This window comes from Rhincodon typus, chromosome 30 (assembly GCF_021869965.1).
Source record: "Rhincodon typus isolate 14 chromosome 30, sRhiTyp1.1, whole genome shotgun sequence".
Lineage (NCBI taxonomy): Eukaryota > Metazoa > Chordata > Chondrichthyes > Orectolobiformes > Rhincodontidae > Rhincodon > Rhincodon typus.
The window spans coordinates 29,073,075-29,087,754 of record NC_063361.1 but is presented as its reverse complement, the minus strand read 5'-3'; the positions used below and the strand labels follow the sequence as shown (position 1 = coordinate 29,087,754).

The following is a 14,680-nucleotide window of genomic DNA, read 5'->3' as shown; positions in this document are numbered from 1 at the left end:
GAGGGTTACAATGTTTCAGCCAATGGAGAGAGGGTTACAATGTTTCAGCCAATGGGGAGTGGGATGTACAGTTCTCACTAATGGGAGAGGACTTCAATGTTTCAGCCCCTGAGGACAGGCTTACAATCTTTCAGCTAATCGGGAGAAGGGTATAATGTTGTTAGCAGTGAGCAACTTTATTACAAAGTCCAAAAGCCAAAATTGCTGGAAAAACTCAGCAGTCAGGCAGCATCTGTGGAGAGAAAACAGATTTACTGTTTCGGGTCCAGTGTCTCTTCTTTAGAAGAACTGTACCTCCACCATATTCTTAGGCAGTGCACTCCAGACTTCACTTGCTGTAAAAGGTTTTCCCTCATGACATTAAAAATAAGAACTGCAGGTGCTGGAAATCTGAAACGAAAACAAATTGTTGGAGAAACTCAGCAGATCTGGCAGCATCTGTGTAGAGACAGTCAAGTGACCCTCCCAAGTCAAGTGACCCTCCTTCAGAAATGTTCTCTGGTCACTGACCCAAAACATTAACTCTGTTCTCTCTCCATAAATGCTGCCAGACCTGCCGAGTTTCTCCAGCAATTTCTGTTTGTTCCCTCATGATATGTGTTTCATTTGATGATCAATTTAAAAATGTACTCTGATGCTTGACGCTTCACCGCAAGAACAGATTCTCTGCATCTGCTTTCCTCATGATTTACAAGTCTTCTATATTGTATCACTTCTCAATCTTCTAAGAACATTTCCAGCTTCTCCAATCTCTCCAAGGAATTTAAAATCCATCATCCCTGAAGCCATCCTGATGATGAATTTTGGATTATTGTTTCATATTTACATGATTTATTAAAATGTTGCAATTCATATAAACTACCTTTCTATGACATGCACTGAGAAAAATCTTGATATCACCTTATTCATGTTATAATATTCAATTGTGGAGGTTAACATCTGTCTTTATATACTCAAATACTCAAGCTTTAGTAAAGGTGAAAGGAAAAGGAAAGATCTAATCTAAAGCCTTTCGTTACAAAGAGAAAATTCAGGAAAAGTTCAACCAGGAAAACATCATGAGAGATATACAAAGATAGCATTTTAGATCAATAAAATATAAAGCCTAAATAGAGGTTAAACCAATTGCAATGACAGCAAAATAATGCAGATGCTGGAAACTTGATATAAAAACAGCAAATGTTGAAAGCACTCAGCAGGTCTGGCAGCATCTGTGGAAAAGCAGAGTTTACGTTTCAGGTGGATGACCTGTCATCATAAGTGGGAACCAAAGGCGAGTGTCTATAATTTCTCCTAACCCATCACTCCTTAGTGTGGGGCTTCACTTGTAAACTTCTCCCTGATAATCAAAAGTGCTGCCACTTTAGTAAAAATAGATATTTACAATGACCAGTTCACATTTCTGAAGCCTCTCAAAAACTAGACTTCCTGGACCAAAATATTATGTGACTTCACTGCTGATCACACCAAAAGCAAACCTAGACATTATGTCTATATTTAGAAGTCTTGTTGCCTTGTGACATGAACTATGAAAGTCACGTTTGACTCATACAAGCCACAAACCAATCTTGCTGTGTTCAGTTTCTCCAACACTTGACATTTTCCCATTAACCAGAATCAATTCCATTATATTCTTTTTCTTAGTTTGATTTCTTTGACATTTTATATCACATTACAAAATGAATAAATTAGTTAACTCATTCAGTTTACTGATTTATAAATTTTATCATAAATGTTAAAAGATATTCCACCTTTTGAAATAATTACCCATTGCATAAGATATTAACTTAATTCGCCACTGAATTTGGTGTGAAAGTCAACATACAACATCAAGAATTTTTTTTTTTTTAAAACTTAAGAGTTTAAATTCTACTGTAAGGTTTTTAAACTTGATAACACTTGATTGCATATAATTTTTACTAAGTTTACTGTTGCACTCAAATTCTTCAGCATTAATGATAAAAGAAAGCAATCTATATCACCAGTCTTTGCATTAGCTACAGAACAAAACCTTCATCAATTGGTTTTTTTTTCTACTAATTACAAAGGAAAACTTAGGATCTCTGCAGGGCTCCAGAGACACACTACACTTTTCAATAAGTTTTCTTCAGTTTCCTAACTTACCTGTTGTTTATTGATTTGATTTTCTTTTTCAATATAGCCCACCCTCTTGTCTGGAAGAATGTCACATCCCTTGTACAACCTTGTTTTACTAACAATTGTCCCCTTCTTGCTAATAAAGGTTATTTGTACTAAATGCCAACCATAATCTGAAGAATTCTATGAATAGCGATCATGATTGTTTTATTATTTCTTTTCACAGTACACATTCTATTTGTAAGAGAAAATCAAGCAAAAACCTTAACCATGACCTTAAACCCAATCTTAATCTTGGGTGTATTTTATGAGAAATGGGGGATCTTGCATTAAACAGTTTGCTTTTAATTGCAAAACCATTCAGCTTAAAGTGGGAATGAGCCTCAAAACCAAGATTTAAGCATATCGGTAGGCAAAGCAGTAGGTGGTTTGTTTTGTAGTCATTTTAGTTTAGGTTCATTGTGGGAAGGTTAATGCAAACACTGGATCCAAAAGTTGAAAAATATTGTGTGTTATGGCCTGCCTTAACACATGCACAAAATTCACCAATGAAATTCTGGAGCATTGTGTGCAGTAAGTGTATTTGGGAAAACTCCCTTCTTTAAAAGGCAGTGGAAACAGTCTTCGAATATTTTTAAGGCAGATATGGATAGATTCTTGGCAAAGGGTGGAAGTTTATCAGGGGTATGCAAGAATGCAGATTTGAGGTTACAATCAGATCAACATGATCTTATTGAATGGCAGTACAGGCTTGCAGGGCCAAATGGCCTACTCCACCTGCTCCTTGGTTAATCTATCTTCCCAAAAGGACAGTTGAAGGTGAAGTGTATCTCAATGTATTCTCCAGTAATGAATATACTAAGCATTATTACAAGTTCATTGCCAAAACCGATCATAGCCATCATTATACAGGTTTGACCTCTTTGCTCATGGAAGAGATAGTCTTGGACATGACATCAAGAAATGGCCAAGGCCTGCAGAAAACTCATTTCCCTTTAGCTGTAGGTTGTCCATCCATTGTAAAAAGTCACTTAAACAATTCAGCTTCCTGGAAAATAACAATGTAAGGCCACTATTCACAGGCTAAAAATATTCGATCATATTTATTCATTGATTAGGTAATTATATAAAGGGTCAACACAGCAAATATAAATATTTAATAAAATATAATTCAAATAGTGTCGGTCATCAAATTAATTTATCCTTTACATTTCTATAGCATCTAAAAAACAACTTTTTTGATGAATCAGATCATCTCCCAGTAAATCTTCAAGCTTTCGAATTTCGTGATGACTCAAATTCCAATCCACATACAGAATTCAAGTCCCAAGCTATCTCTAAATCTGAGCAATTGCAGCTACCCTGCACAGTCAGTCCCTTTTCCTCACATGAATAAAAAGGAAAATACTGTGGAGACTGGAAATCTGAAACAATCCAAGAATTCTGGAGAAACCTAGCAGGTCAGGCGGCATTTTTGTAAAGAGAAACAGAGAACACTGTTCAAGTCCACTATGACTCTTCTTCAGAACTGTCCTGAAATAAATGCATTTACATCCATCCTTAAATAAAGAGACCAGTACTCCAGAGGTGGTGTCACCAACACCCTTTGCAACTGAAGCATAATCTCCTTACTTTTGTATTCAATTCCCTTGTAATTAGAAATAACATTCTATTAGCCTTTGTAATTACTTGCTGTACCCACATTCTAACCTTTTGCAATTCATACACTAAGTCATCCAGATCCCTCTTCATCTCTGAGCTCTGCAATCCCTCACTATTTAGTGACTACTGTTCATTTTCATATTTCCTTCCAAATGGACAATTTTTACGTTTCCCACAGTTCACTCCATTTGCTAGATCTTTGCCCACTCGCTTAACCCAATTATATTCTTTTGTAATCCCATGTCCTTCTCACAACTCACTTTTCTTTATTTATCTTTCATTATGTCATCTGTGAATTTAGCAACCAAACCTTCAGTTCATTCATCTAAGTTATTGATATTAATCGTGAAAACTTGAGATCTCAGCACTGATCCCTGTGGCAAACCGCTTATTACATCTTGCCAACCAAAAAAATCACTCATTTATGCCAAATCTCTGTTTCCCATTAACTAGATAATCTTCTGTCATGCTACTACGTTATCCCCCACTTCATGAGTTTTTATTTTCTGTCAACAGAGTTAACCGTTTTCTTTAAATGGAAATAATGTTTTATCAGTTTATTGGAGTTCTTTGATGTCTAAAATTGCTGTGATAAAGAGGAACCAGTAGATTTACTGTCCAGAAAGCATTTGGTAAGGCGCCATGTCATAAGTAAAAGCAATATATTTTGGGACATTTAAGGCCGAGATATATTCTTGAACAGTCGGGAATGAAGGGCATGGGGAAAGTGTAGGAAAAAAGACGTGAGGAATATCAGATCAGCCGTGATCCTACTGAATGGTGGTGCAGGCTCGAGAGGCCGAACAGCCTACTGCTGTTCCTACGTTTTACAATGTTATTAAAAGATACAAGCTAGCTTCCAATAAACAGTCCTTTACACTTCTACGCATGAATAGACATGTGGCTTTATTTCCTCCAGAATCTATGTGATTCCTCAAGCAGAGGGATATTTTGTCACCCAGAAAAAAAATCCTAAATTCCAGAAGTCCTAAGATCCTGGACTCCCTTGTATTTCCTTCTGCTCTAGATTCTCAGTCTCTTTTAGTCCAGTGGCAGCTTCACTCTGCTGTTTCACATACTGTTCCAACAAGGCAGTAAGGTGTGCAGGGCCAGACTGTAGAAGCTGGCATGTCTGAGACGTCATAAGAGTCAGGCCACTGACAATCTCCCCACGGATGATCTGCATTCCTGGGAGTCTGGAATAGTTAACCACGCCCTGTCTGCTGAAGAGTACATCTTCAATACAAGCACCTGCACAGGAAAAGACAGCACAATCAATAGGGGCATATCTTAGCATCTTCTGCGTTCTGACAATTGTGTACTGCTGGAAACATCAGTGATCAATGTTGGTTATTAGTCTATTATAGTCACAGAAACAGAAGAAAAATAACATATATTCATGTAGTAAACATATTGTATATGATATAGTGAGATAGAGTATATATTTGACACAGTAAAATATCCCATGAGCATTATCAGTCAAAAAGAAACGCATGCATTTAATGCTGAAATGGAGAGATTTTGAACTTTAGAGGAATCAATGGTTATGGGGGAAAAACAGGAAAGTGTAGTTGAAACTAAGCAAGCTCAAGGTCCTTTACGGCCAACTCCTGTTCATAATTCTTATGTCTTTCAGTAAAACTTAACACCAAGCCACATCAGGAGAAATTAAGGCAGATCACCAAAGGTTTGGTCAAGTGTTAGAGTTTAGTTTCCAGCTTAAAGGAGAAAGAAAGGGAGGAAAGGGTATTGGAGGTGGAGGGGGTGGGGTATAAGGTTTAGGAAGACATAGTAGGAACTGCAGATGCTGGAGAATCTGAGATAACAAGGTGTAGAACTGGATGAACACAGCAGGCCAAGCAGCATCAGAGGAGCAGGAAAGCTGACATTTCAGGTCTGGACCCTTCTTCAGAAAAGCATCAGAGGAGCAGGAAAGCTGACATTTCGGGTCTGAACCCTTCTTCAGAAAAATATTTTTCTGAAGAAGGGTCCAGACCCGAAACGTCAGCTTTCCTGCTCGGCCTGCTGTGTTCATCAAGCTCTACACCTTGTTATCTAAGGTTTAGGAAGGGCATTCCAAAGCTTTGAAGCAAGACAACCGAAGATATGGCCAGCAATGGTACAGCAGGTAAACCTAGAGATGAACAACAGGCCAGAATTAGAGAAGTGCAGAGGTCACCACACTACCAGAAGGATGTGGATGCTTTGGAGGTGTTACAAAAAGGGTTTACCAGGACATTGCCTGGTCTGGGGATTTTAGCTATGAAGAAAGGTCGGATAGACTGGGTTTTTTTTCACTAGAATGCAGGAGGTTGAGGGGCGATCTGATAGAAGTTTATAAGATTGTGATTGGCATGGATAGAGTGGAAAGTATGAGGCTTTTTCCCAGGCTAGAGGGGTCAATTAGTAGGGGAGACAGGCTCAAGGTGCGATGGGGGAAGTTTAAAAGAGATGTGTAAGGCATGTTTTTCACATGAAGGGTGGTCAGTGCCTGGAACGTGCTGCCAGAAGAGTGGTGGAAGCAGACACAACAGCAGCCTTCCAGAAACACTTGGATGAATACAGGAACAGGAAGGGAATAGAGGGATACGAATCCTGTGAAGACAGTTTAAAATGGAAGGGCAAAATGCGTCGGCACAGGCTTGGAGGGCCGAAGGGCCTGTTCTTGCGCTGTATTGTTCTTTGTTCTATCCAAAAGGATTATAAGATTTGAGGACATTACAGGTAGAAGCAACACCATGGAAAGATTTAAAGCCAAGGAGGAGAAAACTGAAAAACTGCTGGACCAGGAGTCAACGAAGCTCAATAACCGCGATTGGTGAACGTAGTTTAGTGAGAAAATCCCAAATGGTGGACGACTTCAAGAACTGCAGGTCAGAATCAAGCTACACATCACCCATCACATCTCAAATGAATTCTATGCTCCGTCCCACAGTGTTTGTTTTTTAAATACAAAACCTATGTGATTTACATCTAAATGCATCAATACGAATCCCTTCCACCTTCATGAAACAATCTGTTTCATAGATTGACCATTTGCTCACCAAAGATTGTTTTAAAAAAAAAATTAAATCCAATAAAGAGAATTAACAGCAAGCCAGTTATAAAATCAGAATAAATGTTTAAGTGTATTTTATACACTAATGTCAGCATTCCCCTTTACTACCTGAGAATGTGTGACCAGAAAGTAAAGTTATGACAATCAGTAGCTGTCGATGCTCAAACATAAAGCAAGGGCTGAAATCCTCTACAAATAATCAAGTTCTAGTGGGAATCTGTGTTTCATATTATAACAATGTAAGCATGAAATGTATGATTGATTTTCTTGAATAAAATTTCTTCAGTCTCAAAATGAAAAGCAATTGTTATACTAAAGCTTATGGTTCTGTGAAAGACAGCATATAATCTAATGCAATGTGTGAAATCAAGTTTAGGAATGTTTAGATGCAACTGGAGACTGTCAATAACTATGGTTTTAATTTAAACCCAGCTCTGCCATTGCTTGAGAGTAGGTCTTACCCAGTAAACTGATCTGAGTTGTATTGCGCACGGTCTGAAGAAGCTCTTTTGCTTTGGGCTCCTTACTCACAATAATGATATTGTGACCAATAAACAGAGGCAGCAGGTTCCTGTACTTGGTATTTTCTAGATACGAACGCAGAACCTGAGACAGAAATAATCGATGCTGTTACAAGGTGTTGACTTGAAAGATGCCTTTAAACAGACTTGCTCTTATGTAATATAGTGACTGAACTGAAACAGGCAATATTCAGACAGCAATTATGATGCACGACAAGATTTACTGACGTCAGTGTCAAGCTTAGTTCAGTGGTAACCCTTGTGCCTCTAAATCACAAGGTCGTGGGTTCAAGTTCCTATCCAGACACCAATGCATAACTTGGTCATAATTCTCCTTACGCAATCCCATTGGAGATCAACTGGAAAGTGTTTAACCTTTGAGCTGTTTATTTATTAACAGGGCATCATCTCTAAATGCTCTCGAAACAACTAAATGACTTGTTAAGCCATCTCAGAAAACAGTGAAGAGTCAACTGCAATGGCGTGGGTCTGGAGTCACAGGTAGGCCAGATCATGTGAAATAGCTCAGCTTTTACAAAACCGTGTCACTGATTTTATTTATTGTCAATTTTGTTTAATTGGCATAACTTAAACTGCTGCCATGATGAGGTTTGAACACTGGTCTTCTGATCATCTGCTTAGACCTCTGGATTACGAGTCCTGTAACATAACCACCGCGCTAACATAACTAGTATCTTTAAATGGGAACTAATTTGTTTTGTGTTTTGTTGCCTCCCCACATCTTCTGAAGCGTACATGAGGAGGGAGAAAAGGGGAGTAGGACAAATATCCAACAGTTAAACAGAGGACCAGCTATGAAGCAAACACCGCTTATTTGGCAGCAGTAATTCTTGAAATGATATCAGTTACAGAATGACATATAGGATGCAAGGTTAATAGAAACCTGGTTAGGGAAGAATTTCATGCGAATATCATGTTTCAGTAATCGATGGCGAAGTAGTTTCAGGTCCTCTGAGTTGATGGAGTTGTTCTGGAAAACGGTAATCATTTTATTCTCACTGAATGTTACTTCCACCTCTCGCTGGAGGAGCTTTTCAAAACCGGATGGCTAAAGGAGAGATTTACACACAAACGTTATCTACGGCATTACAGCCACACGTGGAAAACGGTGAAATATTGTTCAATGCACAGGAAAAGGCAGATGCCTTTGTTAACAGCCAGTGCTGGTTACTTGTGTTCAGCCATCAAAACAATTGCTCATCATCCCGCTCTCTTTAAATTGTCACAGTCCAGTTTCCCAGGTATTTTGCAGGCAACAACTTATTCTGGGCTTGTGCACCCTCAGCAGAATCACAGCCAAACCCAGAAATTTTCTGCTGCGAAATCGGCAGTGGTGCCTCTCCCACCAGCATTACTAGATAGGGAATTGTAATGAAAAGCCCTGTTGACGTTTCCTCTCTCTAACCCAAAGGCACAGTATTCCTACCACCTGTCCCAACAGAGACACGATAACTCAACCTATACCCGGAAATTATTTCAGTGTCCTCCTCATTCCTATTTCTGAATTCCACACTGGAAAGAAGATTTATTAATTGCATCCCTAAGTTAGGACTTTATTTTTTGCCGTGGAATAAACAAAAACCAACAGTTTTCGCTACTGGAGATCTCTGAAACATTTCTGTGGCTCACAAGGGACCTCTTGTGGTCAAAATAATGTACCGCAACAGCATTCACACTATTCCACATTATTTTTCTCTTTCTAGTGCTAAAGGGAAACATTCTCAAAAATACCTCTTTCGAAGGAAGTTTTTTTTTTCAAGTCTCATAAGAAAGAAAATTCATATTGCCTCAAGTTCAAAGTATAACAAGACTTCTGTCATCCTTGTTTAAAACCCTACTATAACCCCTTGCCCCTCCCCCACCCAACCCCCAGCCCTGCTGTATCTGTGTTATCCTCCTCCAGCCACACAAGCCTCCAGGTTCTCTGCACTGTGCTAATTCTGGGCTCTTGATCATTTCTGATTTCAACCGTTTCACCTTTGGAAACAGTGCCTTTAGTTGCCAGGTACATAAAATGTCTTCTTGAACTCTTCTGCTTCTTTATTCTCCCTTAAGCACACTATTTAAGAGTTATTTCTTTGACCAAGATTTGGTCATCTGCTCTAATACCTCTATATGGCTCGGCGTCAAGTTTTGTCTGCAAACTATGGTCTGTAGGAAGTTTCATAACTTTGTATGCTCTACAGCTGGATAGGCTAGGACCTTTTTCACTGGAGCATAGGAGGTTGAGAAGTGACCTTATATAGGTTTATAAAATCATTAAGGGTATTGATAAGATGAATAGCAGGCGTCTTTTCCCTAGGTGAGGGATTTCAAGACTAGGAGGGATATTTTTTAAGGCAAGCGGAGAAAGATCTTAGAAAGATATGAGTAGCAACTTTATTTTTACATAGAGAGTGGGTCATGTGTGGAATGAACTCCCAGAGGAAGTGGTGGATGTGGGTACAGTTACAATGTTTGAAAGATATTTGGATAAGCACATGAATAAGAATTGTTTGGAGAGATGTGGGCCAAGTGCAGGCAGGTGGGACTAGTCTAGTTTGGGATTATGGTTGGCATGGACTGGTTAGACCGAAAGATCTGTTGCCGTGCTGTATGACTCCAGTGATCTGAATGAGAAATGAGCGTGGATTGTATAACACAGAAAGGAATTTATTGGACCAACAGCCTAGCCTCAAACCATATTTTCTCAAAAGACTGCGTCTGTATGAACGAAAGCTCCAATGCAACAATTCCTGCGTTCTCTATCTTGATTGTGTTTTGCTACGGAGAAGCATTGCAAATATTTGTGCCCCAGCACCTGGGAGCAATAGTATAGGAGATCTTTCAGTAACAGTAACTTGAGCGTTGTTAAATAAAGACATATTTTATTGAAGACTTTCATCTTAGACTCATCAATGCAATTCACAATAAATACCAAAAGGTAAACAACATTTACACTGTATGAATGGACTGCTGATTGGTTGCCAAGTAGACAGATTGGGAGGCATTGCCTTGGAAAATGTATGAGTTAACGATGACTGACAATTACCTGACACACTTTGTTTAAATCTTAAACCAGAAAACAGTTGTCACCTATTTTGTTGAATTGAAACAAGGCAGCGTATAAGTTCCTTCTGTTGTGAAGAACAACTCATGTAAATTAATATATGGAGTTTCTACTGTATGCAAATGCAGCACATTAAGACACAGGGACCTGCTCTTTGCAAATGCAAAAATCAGGTTCACAAACTTTACCTTTTTCACCTCAACAAGTGAGAGTTATTCTATGATTGATTTCTCTATCTATTAGGGTATTACCTTAACCAGAGATAAATTGCCTCATTAAAAGTTTAAAGCCCAGTTGTTAATTATTTGTCATCTGTAACGTAGGCATCATCCATAACAACATTTCTAGGAAGTAAAAGCCAACCAGTCAATTGATCACCACTCTCTCCTCATGCAGTTTACATTTTTTTGGAATTTCTTGTGAATTGTCCTAATCAATGCAAGACAAAAATCTTCAACAGATTATGTCTTTTTTTTCAGCAATGCTTTAGTACCGTACTACTGAATAATTATTTAAATAGCAGTAATGCCCAATTCACTTTTTATCTAAAATCATGTGGAACTGTGCAAATTTGCGCAGCTTTTGGTAAATTCCTGAATCAAAATCCACGTCAAATAAATAAATTTTCATCTCAAAGACTCTTTCCCCTATACACAGTGGGGTGAAAAAATGTCAATGTAATCCCAAAGCAACGTTCATCAATTGTCCTCACCTCTTTCACCTCCTGCTTCGGAGCTCTGATGCATCTTTCTGGGATGGCAGGCTTGGGAGGGATATATTCCGTGACAGCCAGCAGCTTCTGACGTAGAATATGCAAGGGCTTGCGGTGCCGAGTGACAGCCTTGGATCCATGACGCACGATTTGATGGGGTGGAAAACACCCTTAAAAAAAAAAAGATATTTGTGTTAGTGAACACTTCAGCCTTTTAAGAAATGAAGCAGTTTCAATTCAAACAGGTTTCCTTCAAGACCTTCAATGTGAATGCTTATTGGTCTTAAGATGATAATGAGAAATTTCTCAATAGAACAGGAGGATAGTTAAGGTAGAAGTATTTTCTTGGGCCCTCTTTTTAAATTATTTCAGAGCAGCATTTTTGCAGGGCATAATCTTGGCTACAGAAGACTAAGAAAAAGATAAAATAACATCCAGAACCATCATTAAGCAGTTGTTGAGTCATCATATACTTGTATTGGACAGTCATTTTTTTAAATCCTTTCATGGGATAGGGATATCAACGACAAGTAGAAAACTTGTTGGCCATCCCTAATTACCTCTTAAACTGAGTGACCATTTCAGACAATAAATCACGTGACGGCCAGGCCAGGTAAGGACAGCAGATTTCTTCCTGTGAGGACATCAGTGAACCAGAATTTGGAATCTGGATTACAAAATCTGGAATTAAAAAGCTAGTCTAATGGCAATCACTGTCAATTATCAAAAACACCTATTTACATCACTAATGTCCTCTAAGGAAAGTAATCTGCTGTACATTCAGCCCCAAAGTAACACATAACTGCCCTCCAGGGAATTAGGGATGGGCAATAATTGCTCGCCTAGCCAGGAACACCCACATCCCATGAATGAATTAAATCACATGGAGTGAATCAAAGTGGCCAAAGGCCAATATCTGTGGTGCTCGAGAGCTGAAGCTGAGATGAATCGTACATGTTGTGCTCCTGGCTAAAAGTCGTTTGAACACTTCAGCCTTGTCATTTGGGGAGGCCATAGCCTAGTAGTATTATCACTCAACTATTAATGCAGATACTCAGCTAATGGCCTGGGAACCTGAGTTCAAATCCCACCACAGCAGATGATGGCATTTGAATTCAATAAAAAAATCCAGGATTAAGAGTTTAAAAAAAAAACTCAACCTTGGTTGGGTCACATATAGATTACAGCACAGTTCTGGCCCTCTACTTAAATTGGTACGACCACAATCAAAGTTTTGGGCTCAGTTATGAACACCATATTTACCCAAATTGTACAGGTATACCGAATGAGGTGCAAGACAAAAAAAAGTTGCAAGTCTTTTTTTCCCCCCTGGGATGGAAATCTCAAATACTAGGAGACAAAGGTTTAAAGTAAGAGGGGAAAATGTTTAAAGGAGGTGTGCAAGGCAAGTTTTCTACACAGAGGGCGGTAGGTGCCTGGAACACGCTGCCAGGGGAAGTGATAGAAGCAGATACATTAGTAATGTTTAAGAGACGTTTAGATAGACCAGATAGATACAGGCTGGGAATAGAGGGGTATATAGCAGGCAGACAGGATTAGTTTAGAAAGCCATCTTGGTCAGTGCAGACATGGTGGGCCAAAGGGCTTGTTGTTGGGATACACTGTTCTAAGCAACATGAGATGGGTTTTGAACCCACGTTCCCTTAGCACTGGCCTGGATCAAAACAATTCTAACCCACAGCCACTACACCGCGAGAAGTCATACAGTCGTGACAGGCGCTATAGCAATGAAAGTCCATCTTGCTCATCGCCTTTACACGCGGCAAGGATGAACACAAGCGGGAAATGAACCTGAGGTAACAAGGTGTAGAGCTGGATGAACACAGCAGGCCAAGCAGCATCAGAAATAGAAGGGTCTAGGCCCGAAACGTCAGCCTTCCTGCTCCTCTGGTGCTGATTGGCCTGCTGTGTTCATCCAGCTCTACACCTTGTTACCTCAGATTCTCCAGCATCTGCAGTTCCTACTATCTCCAGGAAATTAACCTCACTGGGAGGAGCAGTAAACATATCGGTCAGGATGCTGCTTCCTCTGGATTGACACGGCTTTGTCTCACCTCCACAGCTCAGCAGCCGCCCGCATACCGCCGCCATCCCACCAGCACACCCCGGCAAAACGGGGCACCTGATTCGTCCCAGCAATCACCAATCAGGGAGGGAAACAGAATCAACCAATCAGAAGACCAATATTCCCGCTCCGCTCCCCCCCCCCACGGGCGGCGTGTCGCCAGTCAGGCCAAACAGGCGCAGCAGCCAATCAGGAGGGCTTGGTAGCGCCCTCGCCTGGAGCGGAGGACCACTGTGCAAGCTACTTAGATTGGGGAGAGAAAACAACTGCAGATGCTGGTAGACAAATGGGAGGCTGGAGGAACACAGCAAGCTAGGCAGCATCTGGAGGAAAGCAGCAGTTAACGTTTTGGGTGCTGGAAGTTGCTGGAGAAGCTCAGCAAGTCTGGCAGCATCTGTGGAGGAGAAAACAGAGTTAACGTTTCGGGTCCGGTGACCCTTCCTCCCAACGTTTTGGGTGTAACCCTTCTTCAGGACTCAAGAAGGGTCATACCTGAAAGGTTGACTGCTCCTTTCCTCCAGATGCTGCCTGGCCTGCTGTGTTCTTCCAGCGTCCCGATTGTCTACTGTGCAAGCTACCAGTCACCAGCTCTCCAGGCCAACCCTGGACCCTTCAGCAGTTAATTTCCTGGACCTTCTCCCCGAGTTATTCAAAGAAAATGTGTTTAATTTTCATGGAACATAGAAACAGGAGTAGGGTATTCAGCCCCTGGGGCCTGTCCCTCCATTTTCAGCGTAGGGATTTAAACTAAATTGTTGAGGGTAGGCTCAGTTGCATGGAAAATTATGCAAAAAGGTTTAGTGGGGAGAGGGCTCTGCAAAGGTTATTGAAGTTTGCAGAATAAGTCACAGGACAGAGGTTATGAAAAAGGTTAGGAATCTAACTTCAGGCACTGCAGATAAGGGGACAACAATGAGAGGGAGGCTGTCAGCACAAAACTAAGGGTGTTTGACTTAAAGCCGCACAGTATACAGAATAATGTAAATGAGCTTGGAGCACAGATGGAAATTGCCAAGAGAGATGGTTATCACAGAGACGTAGCTGCAAGGAGATCAGGGCTGGAACCTAGATAACCAAGGATATGCAGCGTATGAAAAGGACAGGCAAATGGGCAGAGGGCTTGAGTTGCCTTGTTAGCAAGAAATGAAATTAAATCAATAGCAAGACGTGATATAGAATTGGAAGGTGTAGAATCTGTGTGGATAGAGATGAAGGACCTCAAAGGAAAAAAGACTCTGATGGGAATTATAATAGGCCTCCTAGCAGTTGTCAGGGTGTAGGGTAGAAAATAGATCATGAGATAGAAAAGGCATGTAAGAAAGGAACTAATACAGTAATCGTAGGGGATTTCAGTATGCAGGTGGACTGGGCAAATCAGCTTGGTAGCAGATCTCAAAAAAAAGGAATTTGTGCAATGTCTACATGATGTTTTTTGGAGCAGCTTGTGGTAAAGCTCACTGGGGAACAGGCAGTT

General features: G+C 40.2%; 1 protein-coding gene across 1 annotated transcript; it reads right to left on the bottom strand.

Annotated features, from left to right (window-relative positions):
- Window positions 1–4,648: 4,648 nt before the first annotated feature.
- mrpl10 (mitochondrial ribosomal protein L10) lies at window positions 4,649–13,279 on the bottom strand. The gene is made up of 5 exons (XM_020529946.2): window positions 13,196–13,279; window positions 11,121–11,290; window positions 8,243–8,407; window positions 7,279–7,423; window positions 4,649–5,010 (listed from the first exon to the last, which is right to left on the bottom strand). The coding sequence occupies exons 1-5, from the start codon at window positions 13,230–13,232 to the stop codon at window positions 4,748–4,750; spliced, it is 780 nt and encodes a 259-aa protein (XP_020385535.2). The 5' UTR covers window positions 13,233–13,279; the 3' UTR covers window positions 4,649–4,747.
- Window positions 13,280–14,680: the final 1,401 nt, after the last annotated feature.